The sequence below is a fragment of the Canis lupus genome, chromosome X (genome assembly GCF_003254725.2).
Source record: "Canis lupus dingo isolate Sandy chromosome X, ASM325472v2, whole genome shotgun sequence".
NCBI lineage: Eukaryota > Metazoa > Chordata > Mammalia > Carnivora > Canidae > Canis > Canis lupus.
The window spans coordinates 861,231-877,703 of NC_064281.1; the positions used below are offsets into that span (position 1 = coordinate 861,231).

A 16,473-nucleotide genomic window follows, 5' to 3' on the forward strand; every position below is an offset into this window, starting at 1 on the left:
CGTGGGGGGGCCAGTCACACAGTGACACCACAGGACGGACCCAGCTCAGGCACAGACATGGCCTTGGCCGGGCAGTCCCTCGGCCAGGAGGTCACTAGGCCACTGGGCCTGGCCTGAAGTCTCCAGTCCTAGGCCACGCAGACCACACACACCCCAAGCACCCTGTCACTGGGACCTGGAATCCCTACGCCGTTGCTCCAACGAAGACCCCAGACTGCAGACCCCTGCCCCCTGGTCACACAGACCCCTAGCCCCGGCACTGGCCTGCACTCCTGGTCGCTAGGTCCCCTGGGCAGTATCCCCGCAGGTCAGTGTGCCCCTGGTTACTAGGTCTCCGGCCTCAGACCCCCAGGTCTCCAGGCCCCGGAGTCACAGGACTCCGAGCACTAGTCTCAGGCCTCCAAGTCCCCAGGTGCCCAGCCTCAGGTCCTCCCGGCCCCGGACCCCCAGGTCTACAGACCTCCACGTCCCCAGGCCACCGGGTCACCTGGACCCCCAGCAGTAGCCCCGCAAGTCAGTAGGCCCCAGGCCCCTAGGTCACCGGGTGCCTGAGCACTAGTGCCATGGGTCAGTAGGCCTCAGGCCCCCAGGTCCCCAGGTGCCCGGCCTCAGGTCCTCCCGGCCCCAGGCCTGCAGTCTGCAGACCTCCCGGCCGAGGCCCCCAGGTCACTAAGCCCGGCCCCAGGCCCCGGGTCCCCGGCCGCCCCTCCCCGCCCCAGCCCCGGCGCAGGCCGCTCACCGCCTGGCTGAGGATCTCCCGGCGGCGGGGGGACGCGCTGGCCAGCACCACGCGCTTGTGCAGCAGCTTCCCGATCACCGGGCTCAGCGCCATGGCGCCCGCACCCCGACCCCGACCCCGACCCCGACCCCGCGCCCGCCCCGGCCCGGACCGCAGCGCACGCTCCGACCACGGTCCTCCGCGCCGCGCGCTCCGCGGGCACTGGGGCCCCGCCCCCGCCCCGCCCCGCCCCGCCCCGCCCCGAGGCCCCGCCCCCGTCCCCCCGCCCCCAGGAGGCCCGCAGCCCGCCCCTGCCTCCCGGCCCTACTGAGGCTGCGCGTCCTCTCCGCGCCGCGCCCCAGAGCCCGCGGCGCCGCGGGGACGGTGGGGGTCCTTGTGGGCGGCCTCGGGAGCACCCGTCCGGGGGGCCTGGTGGGCCGTGCGGGGGCGAGCGTGGAGACTGGGGGACCCGGGAAGACGTGGGGGGGCGGAGACGGGAGGGGGGTCCCCGGGAGGAGGCGGGGGAGCGGAGACGGGGGTCCCCAGGAAGACGTGGGGGGGCGGAGACGGGGGTCCCCGGGAGGAGGTGGGGGGGCGGAGGTGGGGCTCCCCTGGGAGGTCCCCGGGAAGACGTGGGGGGCGGAGACGGGGGTCCCCGGGTGGAGGCGGGGGGGGGGCAGAGACTGGGGGTCCCCGGGAAGACGTGGGGGGCGGAGACGGGGGTCCCGGGGAAGACGTGGGGGGGGCAGAGACTGGGGGTCCCCGGGAAGACGTGGGGGCCGGAAACGGGGGTCCCGGGGAAGACGTGGGGGGGGCAGAGACTGGGGGTCCCCGGGAAGACGTGGGGGCCGGAAACGGGGGTCCCCGGGAAGACGTGGGCGGGGCGGAGACGGGGGTCCCCGGGAGGAGGCGGGGGGGCGGATACGGGTCCCCGGGAAGACGTGGGGGGGGCGGAGACGGGGGTCCCCCGGAGGAGTCGGGGGGAGCGGAGACGGAGTACTCAGGAGGGCGTTGGGGGGGCGGAGACGGGGGGGGGGGCGGGGGAGGGTCCCTGGGAGGAGGTGGGACGAGCGGAGATGTGGGGGTCGCCTGGGAGGGTCCCGGGAAGGGGTGGGGAGCGGAGACAGGGGTCCCCGGGAAGACGTGTGGGGACTGGAGATGGAGGTCGCTGGGCTGTGCAGGGAGCGGAGATCGGGGGTCCCAGGGAGGGGGTGCAGAGAGCAGAGATGGGGCTCCCCTGGGAGGTCCCCGGGAGGAGGTGGGGGGAGCGCAGACGGCAGGGGGGTCCCCGGGAGGAGGCGGGGGAGCGGAGACGGGGGTCCCCGGGAAGACGTGGGGGGGCGGAGACGGGGGTCCCCGGGAGGAGGTGGGAGGGCGGAGGTGGGGCTCCCCTGGGAGGTGCCCGGGAGGAGGCGGGGGGAGCGGAGACGGCGGGGGGGCTCTCAGGGAGGAGGGAGGAGGTAGGGGGAGCGGAGATGGCGGTGGTGGCGGGCGGGGCGTCGGGGCAGGGGTTCCCCCGGGAGGCGGAAGAGTGTGGCCGCGAACCCTGCGGCACGGAGACGGGTGAGCAGGTAGGCAGGGCGGTAGACGGACACGATCTCCCCTGCTGAGGCTAAGGGGGGACCTGCGCGCCACCACTACTGACATTTGGGGTCCATGGCTCATTTTTGTGGGGGCGTCCTGGGCACACCGGGGCATGGGGCGCCTGCGCGGCTTCCGCCACTAGATGGTGCTGCCTTCTCTTCAAGCTGTGACCACGGAATGGTCTGCGGTGCTCCGGGTTCCCTGGGGACAGAGGCGGCCTCGGTGGAGGACCCTGACCGGAGATAGACATGGTTGATCGATGACTGGTTCATTGATATGATGGATGACGCATGGATGGTGGATGGAGAGATGGTGGGTGGGTGGGTGGGGAGGTAGGACGGTGCCTACGCACAGAAGGTGCATGGATAGAGCGGATGGGTGCCTGGATGGATACGCGGTGGCCGGACGGATGGACACGGATGTGACGGGGACACAGACAGGCGTCTGTCCTGCCAGGCTTCTCCGCCCCGGGCACTGCCGGCATCAGGGGCTGCATGACCGTGTGAGGCGGGGCGTCCCGGGCACAGCCGACGGCTGAGCACTGTCCCCGTGTCCGCCTGCCAGATGACACCAGCGCCCCGCGCCGTTGTGACCACCGGCGTGCCCCGGCGACTACGCACACGTGCCCACCACGCCACACTGCACACCTGTATGTGCGTGTCCGTGTGCAGGTGTCCGTGTATATGCGGCGCAGGCGCGTTTGGACACGACCACTGATGACGCGTTTGGCTGCCGTTGTTACGTCTCTGCTTCGTCCCCTTCAGTGTTCTGTGCGGACCCATGTCCCGTGAGGCAGTGGATGGGGGCTCAGAGCAGGCCGAGGCGCCCAGAGCCCGTGTGGGGTACAGAGGGGGACGCGGAGTGAGCAGGGGTGCGGGGGGCCGGGGTGGGGGTCGTGGGCCGGGGAAGCAGCTCCCAGAGCCTGGGGACCCTCCGCACGGATCGCAGGGGCCCCCGTCCCGTCCCGGGGGCTGTCCCCACAGAGGGCCCGAGAACCAGAGCAGCGGCCGCAAATATCCCGCATCTTTCAGAAGTCGGGGCGGGCCAGGCCGAGCTTTCCCTGGCCCTGTCGTTTCTGTGCGTGGGCCCGCGTCTCATTTAGGGCCGGGCTGCTGTGCGGTGCTTTTAGGCTCGCGGGGAGGCTGCCCACGTAGCACAGCGTGTCCCCGCACACCCGTCCCGCCCTCCCCTGTCCTGCTGACAACATCGTCGCATCACCTGGTGCATCGGGGGCAGGTGAGGACCAACAAGGGCGCGTCCCCAGATGCAGGAAGGGGCCCCGGCAGGTGTGGGATCGGGCTCCGGGGACAGGTGCCAGCAAGGTTCAAGCCCAGGGTGGTCCGCTCCCCAGCTCTGGGACCCCGGAGGAGTCCCTCCACCGCTTTGTGCCTCAGTTTACTCCTCTGCAAAGTGGACCCAACAGCTGCCCCATCGTAGGAGCTCATGCATGTGACAGACCGGGGGATGCCCGGGTGTGGGGTTGATGCTCTGCTTGCTGCCCGTTGTGTGGGGTTGACCCGGGAGTCCCCGAAACCAGCCGAGCCATCACACAGCGTGTCCCCGTCCCAAGCCCTCACCCTGTACCTTCACTTGCATTTACTCCCTCCCTGGAGGTACCTTCACGGCGTTGAAAGGCAACCTCGGCGACATTTACCAAGGCACACAGAGGTCCAAAGAGGTCAGCCCCCCCCCACCAAAAAAAAGCAGCCAAGGTCAACCTTGGCTCAGCAAGTCAGCCTGAGCCCGGTTACGTCGTAGGTGGCCGGATAACTGCGGCATTCTCACGTCTTGCTAAGTGTGGGAGGCGTTTTCCGGGCTGTGGTTTCCAGAAAGAGCGCACGGTTGAGGGTAGAAAGACATTCCCGGCGCCTTGTGATAGACACCGGGTTCTAGACGTTCCGATCCTTCAGCGTCATCCGATCCTTCAGCGTCATCGTCAACACCAAGGGTGTATGACCCCGCTGACGTCGCCAGGGCAGGAAGGACACGGGTGCAGAAGCAGAGATTGCGCGTGTGCTTGCCCGAGGCTGGCCGTCGGGGTGGGGAGCACACGGGCGTTGGACGTCTCTTTGGGGCGACGGGAATACCCCAGAGCTGCCTTGTGGTGTTTCTGGGACAGCTCTGCGAGCGGACCACAGGCCAGTGAACCGTGCGGTGGCTCGAGCCGGGGGCCGCGGTGCTCGGGGACCCAGGGACACACAGACGGACACGTTGTGCGTGACCGCGCGTGTATAGCAGGTGTCACCTGTGTAGGGACGGCAAGCAGATGCTGGGCGGCGGGCCTGGGGTTGTCACAGCCTCCGTGCCGCAGGATGAAGAGTTCTGGACGCGGATGTTGGGGACGGTGGCACAGCGCCACGGATGTGTTTGCGACCAGTGACCCGACGCCGTCACAGGGTTAACACGGTGGATCTTGTGTCTCTGTATTTTATCACAATATACAAAGAAATACTCGGAAGGAAAAGATAAGAGAAAAAAAGGACAGATACGCTGGGAATGTTTGCTTCTTCCGTGTTCAGCGCTCTGGAGAGGTGACTCTGGGCAGAAATCGATGGTTTTGTGTGACGTTTACCGGAACGCCTCTTTTTTTTTTTAGTGTAGATATTTTCAAACAGGCTCATAGGAAGGAGAATTATCGAATGGAAGCCCACATTCCCTTCACCCATCATCAGTGCTCAATGTTCTGCCATTTTTCTTCCAGTCCCCCAAATGTGTTTGCAAGCTCACGTACATGGATGTGTGTGTGCAAGTGGGAGTGCGTGCATGGATGGATGCCCACACGTGTGCATGCGTGGATAGGGTACCTTGTGTGCATGTGTGTATGCATGGATGGATACGTGCATGCATGCATGTATATGGGTGCACACGGGTATTTGTACATGTATGTGTGCGTACATATAAGAGTGTGCATGTGTGTATAGGGTACATTGTGTGTACCCGTGTGTGCATGTATGTGTGTGCATGGATGGATATCTGCGTGCATGTGTGTATATGGGTGCACGTGGGTATGTGTGTGCATGTATGTGTGTGTGCATATAAGAGTGTGTGCATGGATGGATGCCACATGTGTGCATGCATGGATAGGGTACCTTGTGTGCGTGTGTGTGTGCATCTATGTGTGCGTGCATGAATGGATGCATGCATGTATATGGGTGCACACGGGTATGTGTGTGCATGGATGGATGCCCACACGTGTGCATGCGTCGTTAGGGTACATTGTGTGCATGTGTGTGTGCATGCATGTGTGTGTGCATGGATGGATATGTGCATGCATGCATGTATATGGGTGCACACGGGTATGTGTCTGTGCATGTATGTGTGCGTGCATATAAGAGTGTGTGCATGTGTGTATAGGGTACATTGTGTGTACCCGTGTGTGCATGTGTGTGCGCATGGATGGATATCTGCATGCATGCGTGTATATGGGTGCACATGGGTATGTGTGTGTGCATATAAGAGTGTGTGCATGGAGGGATGCCCACATGTGTGTGTGTGGGTAGGGTACGTTGTGTGCACGCATGTGTGTGCATGTATGTGTGCATGCATGGATGGATACCGCGTGCATGTGTGTATATGGGTGCATGATGTGCATGCATGTATAGGGTACATTGTGTGCATGGGTGTGTGTGCACGGATGGATGAGTGCATGCCTGTATATGGGTGCATGCAGGTGCGTGGATGCCCACACGTATGCATGCACGTACATGGGTATATCGTGCATATGTGTGTGTCCATGGGTGGATGCCCACACGCATGCATGAATGTGTGTATGCGTGCATGAGCACATGAATGGATGGACACCTGCATTCACGCATGTGTGTACATGGGTACATGCATGTGCGCATGCCTATGAGTGCATGGAGGATGGATGCCGACATGCATGCGTGTGTATATGGGTGCATTGTGTGCATGTACGTGCAGACACGTGTGTGTGTGGATGGATGCCCGCATAATGCACGAACGTGGGTCCATGCGTGTGCACGCATGTGTCTGCTCTGGTATTTTAAGCCAAGCATCAAACGTCATATCATGAGACACATGGACATTTACACACGTATCTCTTACAAAAAAGGATTTCTTTCTTGTTAAAGCGCCACCGTCCCAGGCAACAAACCCTCGATGGCATCGCGCGCCCTCTGCGGGCTGTGTTGCCCCGACGCAGGCCGCGTGCTTCCCAGCACCCCGACTCGGAGAAGAGCCTTGAGGTTGGAGGCCCCAGGGTCTGGCCGAGGGCAGCGTGCGCTCCAAAGCGACGTGGGCACCGTCGTTGGACAGCAGGGGGCTCCGAGGTCAGAACGGGGAACGTGCTCACCTCCCGAAAGGGGAGAAAATGGGGTGGCGCCCGGGTGTTAGGTGTCGGGCGCCCCTGCCTCTCCTGCAGCAGGAGCCCAATCCGGGCATCACATCTTTCCAGAAAGCCCCCAAGCCGTGCGTACCCCCAACACGTCATACTTTTATTTGATACTTAACAGGCAGACAGGTGGAGTTTCTGGGGCGCACACGCACATACGCACACACACGAGGCACACGCGGTCGGCGTGTCCAGCCAGCAGCAAGGCCCGTCCTGGCATTTCGGGCTCCAGCACAGACTCCGTGGCACGAAGCCGCGACCTCTGCAGCTGGGAAGAGGCCCCGTCCCCCAGCTAATGCGGCCGCTGCCCGCTTGCAGGACGGTGACCCCGGGGCCAGTCCCCTCTGTCCCCCCGACGGCTTCGGGGCCCTGACATCCTGCAGCGGCGGACGATGTTATGTAGACGGGCTTCCTCCCGTTCACGCCGTGAGCTACTCCGTGCGGCTGCTTTGAGGTTCTCACAGCTTCTGCGCAGCGGACAGGCCAGGCCCACGCCCAGAGCGCAGGTGGGGGCGTCCTGCTGGCTCAGGACGTCCGGCCCTGGATGCTGCTGCCTCGAAGATGCTTTCTAGGGTTTAAGACAGTCGGGGGACGTGCTTACTTGGTCGCAGAATCTAGGTTGCTAAGGCCAGGCTTCTTGGAGTCACCTGGGCCTCCCCCCACCCCCCAAGCCCTCCCAGGTAAATGCCTCTGCAAGTAAGTCTCAAGGGGTCTCTCCGAAGGGTCCTTATGGTGGCCTCGGACTCTGTGCTCACAGCTGGGCATTCAGGACCAAGTGGCTTGGATGCCATCCCCGGCGGGGACCTTCCGGGTGCAAGGCGGTGGGTGATGACCATGGTGACAGTGTCGACAGGCCCCCAAAGCCGAGTCTCAGGCCCCAGGGGCACGCGCAGCCCGGGCTCGCCCACTTTCAACCTGCAGGGGCGCAGGGCAGGGGTGGGAACGTGGGTCTCGTCCCAGGGCCACACTCTCCTCCCGCGGGAGCCGCGCGTGCGTCTCCGGTTACTCCCCGGAGCAGGTGCCCTGTGAAGGGCGGCGTGTGCATGGCGTTGGACTCCACGCGGGGACGTCACCGTGTGCAGAAGGGCATCGAGGGCACGGGGCATCTCCGGTGCCACCACGCCGGGGACCCTCCTGGAGGCTCTGTGCCCCGCATTCACCCCGCGAGTTACGAAGGCCAACCCCGGAGGCCACGGCTTGTCTCATCTTCCGGAGAGCCCTGCACACCACATCCCGTCCCAGCTCTGGAGACTGGACATCTCAGGTCCAGGGGGGCCAGAGCGCTGAGGTCCACGGGCTCCGGGGAGGGTCCCTCCCGCCTCTTCCAGTGCCTGGGGCCCCAGGCATCCCCGGGGTTGGTGGCCGCGTCCCTTCCGTCTCCGCCTCCGCCCTCACGGGGCTCCTCCTCTGCGTCTGCAGCTCCTCTCCTGTCTCTTCCTGTCGTTGGATTTAGGGCCACCCCGATGCAGGAGATCACGTTCTGAGCTCCTGGACGGACACGGGTTTGGGGTCACTACTTGGTCCCGGAGAGCCTTGGGCACTCATACATGTAGGGTCGGTGGTCTGGCCAGGTGCCCGGGTCCCAGAGGGCTCCTTGGGCGAGGCGAGGTGCACGAGGTCAGCTCACACCCTGGGAGGACTCGCACGTGGCTCAGCGGCTGTCACCCGGGGGGAGGAGGAGGCTGAGAACCGTCCGGAGGGCGCCTCGGGGCCTGGAGATGTCCGGGACCCCAGTGGTGGCAGCAGCCGGCCATCGTCGTTCATGGAACTCATCGTCAGCAGCCTGTGCTCCAGCCGGAGGCTCTCCACCCGCGCCTCCTGCGTGGTTGCCCGCCGTGTGCGGACGTGGGGAGTTGTGACATTTTGGGGAACGTGAGCCTGGAGGAACCAGAGTCACCAACCCATTTGGAAGCCCTTGTGGTTGCTCCTGGCTGGCGGGGGGGCCCTTTGCCATAGCAGCGCGGGGAGGGGGTGCTGGTGAGCTCCGGGAGCACAGAGGTCAACAGGGGCACGTCTACCCGTGTCTGGGGTCACGCACACTGACCGAGGCTGCTCTGCACACGCGGTCCAGGTTGTCCAGGGTCTCCAGCAGCAGGTGCACAGAGCAAGGCCGGCGGACGCTGGGGACCCCGGGGACCCGGATGGGCCGGCTGAGTGCGTGGTCAGGGTGGGTGCTGGGCGTCAGGGAGCCGGCACCATGCGTCCTGCACCGCTGCAGCGCCGTCCGTCCCCGCGCGCCCCGTCCCCCAGCGGCGGCCTGTGTGCACCTGCAGCCCCGGGGGGGCGGCGCGGGGCTCAGAACACGCTCTCCTGCCTCCTGAGGGCCGGCCGGCCCGGAGCCTCCAGCCCGTCGCCGTGGCCGCTGGACATGGAGCGCGCCGACAGCGTCCGCGGCGAGAACAGGCTGTCGCGCCCCGCGTCCCGGCAGGTGGCCGGCAGCGGCCCGTAGCCCAGGTAGCGCCGCAGACGCAGCTGGAACTCGCGGGAGGCGAAGTAATACACGAAGGGGTCCAGGCAGTTGTTGACGCAGCTGAGGCACAGCGTGAGCTTGTACACGTGGTAGTAGCTGCGGCCCAGGAAGAGCCGGCTCACCATGTGCACCAGCAGCACGAAGTTGTTGGGCGCGAAGCAGGTGACGAAGGCCAGCAGCACCACGAAGGCCAGGCTGACGGCGCGGCGGCGCTGGCCGCGGCCCTGCGGGTCGGAGGCGCGCAGCAGCGTCAGGATGGTGGCCGTGTAGCAGGCCACGGTGACCACGAAGGGGATGAAGAAGAGCACGATGAAGAGCGTGAAGAGGAAGATGGCCCACATGGCCACGCTGGGCAGCATGGTGGACTTGAGCACGTCGAAGCAGGTGACGATGCCCAGCTCCTCCACGGCGTAGGTGAGGTCGGTGCGCGCCAGCGGGGACAGCGCCACCAGGAGCAGCAGCCACGCGGCGGCACAGGCGGCCACGGCGTAGCGGCGGCGGCGCCAGGGCGCAGAGGCCAGCGGGTACACGACGCCCAGGAAGCGCTCCACGCTGATGCACGTCATGGTGAGGATGGACGAGTACATGTTGGCGTAGAAGACCACGGTGACCACGTTGCACAGCACCTCGCCGAACACCCAGTGGTTGCCGTTGCGGTGGTAGTAGATCTGGAAGGGCAGCACGCTGGCCAGCATCAGGTCCGTGACGCTCAGGTTGATCATGAACACCACGGACGGGGACTTGGGCCCGATGTGCCGGCACAGCACCCACAGCGAGAACAGGTTGCCCGGGATGCTGACCACCGCCACCAGCGAGTACACCACGGGCAGGGCCACCGCGATGACGGGGTCGCGCAGCATCAGGATGGTGGCGTTGTCCGGCCCCGACACGTTCATGTCCATGGTGGCGCCGGTGCCGCGGGACGCGGGTCTGCAAGGCAAGGGGCGCTTGGGTGAGGGATGCGGGTGGGGCTGCCCCGGGCGCTCCCCGCACTTCGCGGCCACACCAGGGCCCGGAGCGGTGCGCTGCTTCCCCGTGGAAGCCCGGGGGACGTGCGCACACGGCAGCATGCCAAGGGACTGACCCGGTTTCTGGGTGCAAACCCTGGCCGGGTGGGGGGGGCACCCCGGAGCGCGCTGGCTACGACTGCTGCCCTAGATGGCCGCTCAGGGGCACTGTGCCACCGCCTCGACACCCGCCACCTGCCCCACGGGCACCCTGTGCGGGGCGGCCCTGCTTCCTCCGCCCTTGCGCCTCACGGGATGCAGTGGCTCAGCTCCCCCGCAGCGGGGACCCTGATCTTGGGGGATCATCATCACCGACGGGGTGGGGGGGTTGGAGACCGCGACGGGGCTCTGGGAGGGCGCATGCACACTGCACGGTGCTCATAGGTGATGGCGGGGGGGGGGGGCTTTGGAGACCCTGACGGGGCTCTGAGAAGGGCCCACGCACACCCGCAGGGTGCTCATCACCGCCAGAGTGGGAGGGGCTTTGGAGACCCCAACGGGGCTCTGGGAGGGGCGCACGCACACCGCGCAGGGTGCTCATCACCGACTGGGGGGGGGCTTTGGAGACCCCAACGGGGCTCTGGGAGGGGCGCAGCACACCCCGCAGGTTGCTCATCACCGACTGGGGGGGGGCTTTGGAGACCCCAACCGGGCTCTGGGAGGGGCGCAGCACACCCCGCAGGTTGCTCATCACCCACTGGGAGGGGCTTTGGAGACCCCAATGGGGCTCTGGGAGGGGCACACGCACACCGTGCAGGGTGCTCATCACCGACTGGGGGGGCCTTTGGAGACCCCAACGGGCTCTGGGAGGGGCGCACGCACACCGCGGGAAGCCCCTCTTCCATCCCAACGGCCCAGCACAGCACCCCCTCCCTCCCTCATGCGAACGTCCACGACCACGGGGAGGGGTGGAGGGAAGAGTGCACACGTGTGTCACCTGATTGCTCCACATCTGAGCTTCAAGGCCACGACACACACGCACCTGCTCAAGGTACTGCGGCCGTGCACCTGCCCCGACGAGCACACGCTCGCCTCCCGTGTGGCTTCAAATCCCCCAGGCCCCGGCCTCTCGGAGCGCTCACAGCACTACGGAACCTGGACTCGCAGGTACGCAGGTCGGGGCCCTGTCCCCACGGCCACCTGAGCCTCACCTCTGCGTACTGTTCTTGGCCGCCCCCACGAGGCACTCTTCTGCCTGCTGGTGGAGCCCAGGGGCGCAGGGGAGCAAGTGTGCCGGGAGAGGTGGACCCTACCTAGATGGGTGGCCGATGCGCCCACGCGGCCGGGCTACAGCGCGCGCCAATGCAGCTGGGTGTGCATGAGGTGGTGGCCATGCAAGGGTTTCATGACTGTGGCCCCCGGAGCACAGGCAGCCGCCTTGAAGGAAAGAGGCGATGCTGTAGCCCGTGGTGGGCCTCGTCTCATCAGGGGAAGGCCCGAGGGCGCAGCCAGGTTTCCCAGAGGAGAAGGTGTTCAACTTCCGGACGCCGGAGCTCTCTCCTGAGGCTCCCGCCCGCCTCCTGCCCGCAGATGTCACGCTCACACCGCGCAGCCGTGTGGGCCAGGCCTTGACGGAAGGTTTTCTGTATCTGTATATGCCTCCATACGTGCAGGTCCACACTCACGCACACACGTGTTCTATTGTACATGTTTATACATGTGCGTGCACAGACACATGGCCTATTGTGTGCGCATTGCGTCGCATGTATGTGCACGTGCGTATTGTGTGTATATGTACGTGTGCACACATCCAGGTGCATGCATGTACGTACACGCACATTCTCTTGTGTATTTATCCTGTCGCATATGTACGCACGATACACGGACACGCGCATCTTGTTGTGCATTTACCTTCCCGCAGACGCGTGCATGCATATTGTGTCGCATATGTGTGTACGTGTGCACGTCCTGGTACACATTAATCCTATCGCGTACATGCATGTGTACACACACACATCTTAACTGTGTATTCACCGTATGGCATATACATGCACGTATATGGACACACACCCTACTGCATGTTTATCCTGTTGCAAACACAAGTATGCACACACACACGGCGATCCTGCATGCATGCTATTCTTTTATATACACGCATGCGTATTATGCCGTAAATACATGTAGGTACACGCACATCCTCCTGCGTATTTAACCTGTCGCATATGCACGTGTGAATATACACACCCACGTCCTATTGTATATTTGTTGTCACGTGCATATGTATGCATACACGTATATCCTAGTGCATATTTATCCTGTTGCAAATAGGTGTGTACACGCAGCCTACTCTGCACGCATTCGACTGTATTTACATCCATACACACATATGATGTTGTAAATACATGTATGCACACACACGTCCTATTGTGTATTTATTGCATATGTATGTGCACACGCATTCTATCGCATATGTACCCTCTTTCATGAAGATGTACCTGTAGCCACACGTATGCCCGGTCATATACGCATTCTATTGCATACATGTAGCCTATTACATGCACGTTTGTATACACACACATGCAATCCTCTTGAATATTTGTCCTGTTGCACATAAATGTATATACACACACACATACCCTATTGTGTGTGCATTCATATGTATGTACACATCCAGATGCATGTATTGCGTGCACGTCTTACTGCATCTACATGTATGTATTTCTACACACACATCTACCCTGCCATTTGTATATATACATATGCACACACCCACCTTATTGCATATATGTGTATTTATATGTGCACACATATATATACCCTATGGTGTGTTCAGAAGTGCACACACATCCTATGGTGTGTTCATATGTGCACACACACATATATCCTATATGTATCCTGCCTATGCAGAAGCTCACAGCACACGCGCGTATATTCTCTTACTTCACATCCTACTTTCCACATCTGTGTCTATATAGGCACAGGCATGTGTCCTCCGGCACGCGTGTCCTATTGCACTTAGACGTGGTATGGCGGCGCTCTGTCCGTACATATGTACGCAGCCTGCAGCTGCAGCAGCCCTGTACGTATAGGCACACTCACAAGCCACCTATGGACGTCAAAGCCATGTGCATCCATCTGCAGCCTTTCGGGTCTGCTTCTCCGGAGAACCCGCGGGGATGCAGCGAGGGTGGCCTGCAAGGGGCCTCGTGGGCGCTGGGAGACAATGACCAGGTGTTCATTATCTTAGTCCTGATTCTCCCGTAGGAGACAGGGGACAGCCCCACGTGCCCCTCACCGGCACCCCCACAGCAGACGGTGGGCGTGGCCACAGCTCTGGCCTCTGACCTCTCTCCCCAGGTCTCTGCAGAGGCCCGTCCCATGAGGACATAGGTGCTGCTCCTGGGGGACGGGGTCTCCTCTGACGGTGCATGTCGCCCCGGGACCCCAGGTGCCGTGCATGCACACCCTGCCCGGGACCTCTGCACCCAGGGCGCCTGCCCCGTGCTGCCGTAGGCCGTCCTGGGTGAAGGTCCCTGGGCCTTCATTTGCATTGAGGTGAGACATGTCCAGATGCCTCCCCAAGGGCTTCCCTGCCGCGCTCATGCAGACACCTTCTCTGCTGAAAACCCCGGTGCGGTGCATCCCGCGGAGCCGCGCCCCCTGCAGCGCCCAGGCAAGCACAGGTGGACACAGACCGAGGCCGCTTCTCTGCAGAATTGCAGCAAAATCATTCTTTGCCAGGAGGCACTTTTCTGGGCAGCTCCACGGCACCTTCCACGGCTTACGTGTCTATGTGCATCTTTGCAACAGGGACCCGGCATCATGCTGGGGCCTGGCGTAGACACGGGTGCTCAGTCCCAGGGTCCAGACACAGAGTCCAGCTCCTGGCTCTGCAGCTGGACCCACCTGGGACCTCGGGCACGTCCCCGGCGCCGCACGCCCAGTGCTTCTGGAGCTCTGCAGGGCAGGCAAGGAGCTCCCCGCCAGCTGCAGGTGCCGCGGGACGGGGCCTTGAGGTGCAGATGCCCCTGAACATGGGCTGGAGTCCCTGCAGGGGGACCCTGGACACCGAGCCCCCTCTGCCAGCTGATTCGGCTTGACTATCTCGCGGCCTGATAAAGCGCACAGAGAAGTGTACAAACCTGCACACCCCTGCTCCGGGGGAGCCCGGCAGCAAAGGGACCCCCACCCTGGGGCGCCGGGCTCATGGTGGACACATGGTGGCATGGGCCTCAGAACACAGGAGGGCGCCCCAGAGATGGCGCCGGCCTCCCCCGGGGGCCCTGCTGCGCCCTCTGTCGCCGTGATGCCCACCAGCCTGGGCACTGGCCGCCACGTCCTAGGGCAGTCCCTCCGGGGGTGTCTGCTTGCAGGCCGCTGGAGAGCCCCAGACACGGCCTTCGGGGCCCATCTATGTGCCCCTCCGCTGCCCCGGGGGGTGGCGTGGCTTCCTGCCGCGGAGGCCTGCCACCTGCCGCCCGCATCTGCACGGACAGGTTCCTCAAACCAGCTTAAAAACGGCCCCGGGTTTCACTTTGACTGTGATGCTTTCTGCTCTGCTCATGGGGTGGCTCCTACTGTCACCCGGTGGCCACCTCCATCCACGGAGCCGGGGGGGGACACACACCAATGCCTCGCAGGGTGCAGAGCACGAGCGGGGACGACACTCTGTGCTCTGGGGACATGCAGGTCACACGCACGTGTGCACCACGGGGATGCGTCCACGGCCGGGTGCCGAGCAAGTGTCCTGGGGCACAGACGGACGTGCACGCAGGAAACCAGCCCCTGGGAACGCCGAGCCTTCCCGCACGGGGCGGGAATTGGGGGTGGGAAACTGTTTCCCTTTCTGCTTCCGGAGGCGAGCGCAGCAAAGAGGGCCGAGCTGATCTATTGTTGTCCCCCCAGGTGGCGGCCCGGGAGGCGCCCATTTGCATGCTGTGCAGCCGAGTTGAAAGCAGAGGTGCGCACGCGGCAGGTGGCGGAAGATGACACCCCAGCTCCCATGTGTCATCTCAGGACGACAAGCAGCCCGCTGTGGCTGCACAGCCCCCGCTGCGGCCTCGGGGTGTCTGGGCCCCTGCAGCGTGCCCTCCGGCCCAGCGCCACGGGTGATTAATAAAGAAATCAGCTCTGCAGACCCGGCTCCTGTGACACACGGGCACTTGTGGTTTGGGCCCGGCTGGTGGCGGCGGGTGGGCGGCAGGATGGAAATTTTACCAACGGAGCAAAAAGCGGGCGAGCAGAGGGGGGTCCTGCAGAGGGGCCTCGGCGGGCGGCCGGTCAGCCTGTGCCCACAGGAAATGCCCGCGGTGTCAGCGCCGGGGCACCAACGGCCGACGGGCTCAGGCCTGGGTCGGCCGGATGCCCCTCATTTCTTTAAAAAAAAAAAACCTTTTTTTTTTTGGTGTTTCACACCTTCACTGAGATATGATTTACATATGGTCAAGTTCACCCGTTTGAAGTGGACAATTCTGTGGTTTTGAACGTCTTCGCAGATGTGCCGGCAGGAGCACAATGCGACCCCTGAAGGAAAGCCGGGCGCCGGGGCCGCGTCCTCGCCGCCGCCCCCAGCCCCCGGAGGGGTCGCACGTCCACATCCTGGGTCTCCCCGGATGTGCCTGTTCTGGAGCTTCACCGACGCGGGATCGCACGCTCCGTGCTCGCCGGCGTCTCCGAGAGCATCGTGCTCTCAAGGCCCATGCTGGGGGCAGCAGGTGTCAGAGCCGGGGTCCCTTCGGTGGCTGAGGCGCCATTCGGTTCATCCATCCTTCCGTGGATGGGTCGCGTCAACTTTTGGGGTTGTTCCTGCTGCTTGGTGACTGTGAACAGGGCTGTTGGTTTTACCCGCAGCCCCGGACACGCCCCACCCCACGCGAAGGCTCACAACACGTAGCACAGGGGTCCTTTGGGTCAGTTGAGGTGACGCTGACTCAAGGGTCTGGGGAAAAGCAGAGGGCAAATGGGTGAAGAGCATCAGTGACTCAAGCTCTTGAGAGCTCCTCTCAGGGCCCCCGAGCGTCCTTTCACTGTCACGACTCGTGTTTCCTGAGCCCTGGGGGCCGGCCCAGGTGCTGCGCTCACGGCGGGGACAGGAAGCCACCGGCCAGCCCCTTGCACTGCAGGCTGGTCTCCCTTCAGGGTGTCTTGGTTCTTGGCAGCCCTCACGTGGTGCCGTTGCAGGATCCAAATGCATGGTGGCTTTTGAACGGATATTCGTCCTCCCCAGCTCTGGAGACCAGAAGTCGGAGCTGCAGGTGGGCAGGGCTGTGCTCCCTCCGGAGGCTCCGGGGAGGGGCCCTCCTGCCTCTTCCAGCATCTGGGGCCCCAGGCATCCCCGGGCTGGTGGCCGCGTCCCTCCCGTCTCCGCCTCCATCCTCACGGGGCTCCTCCTCTGTGTCTGCGG

The 16,473-nt window shown here is 63.9% G+C and overlaps 2 protein-coding genes across 4 annotated transcripts in view; both read right to left on the reverse strand.

Moving 5' to 3' along the window:
* ASMTL (acetylserotonin O-methyltransferase like) overlaps window positions 1–16,473 on the reverse strand; it is a 60,328-nt gene that overhangs the window by 17,129 nt on the left and 26,726 nt on the right. Inside the window, exon 1 of one of the 2 annotated variants that reach the window (XM_025435409.3) lies at window positions 740–896. The exons of the other annotated variant lie outside the window; for it this stretch is intronic. Coding sequence (XP_025291194.3) covers window positions 740–832 — 93 coding nt within the window. The 5' untranslated portion in view covers window positions 833–896. Of the gene's footprint in view, window positions 1–739; window positions 897–16,473 lie in introns of those variants that run through there. 2 annotated transcript variants of the gene reach the window in all.
* Window positions 6,736–16,473, reverse strand: part of P2RY8 (P2Y receptor family member 8) — a 36,464-nt gene continuing 26,726 nt past the window's right edge. For both annotated transcript variants that reach the window (XM_025435418.3, XM_035711388.2), the window contains exon 2: window positions 6,736–10,053. In XM_025435418.3, the coding sequence (XP_025291203.3) occupies window positions 8,949–10,025 (1,077 nt within the window). In that variant the 5' untranslated portion in view covers window positions 10,026–10,053 and the 3' untranslated portion in view covers window positions 6,736–8,948. The remainder of the gene's footprint in view (window positions 10,054–16,473) is intronic.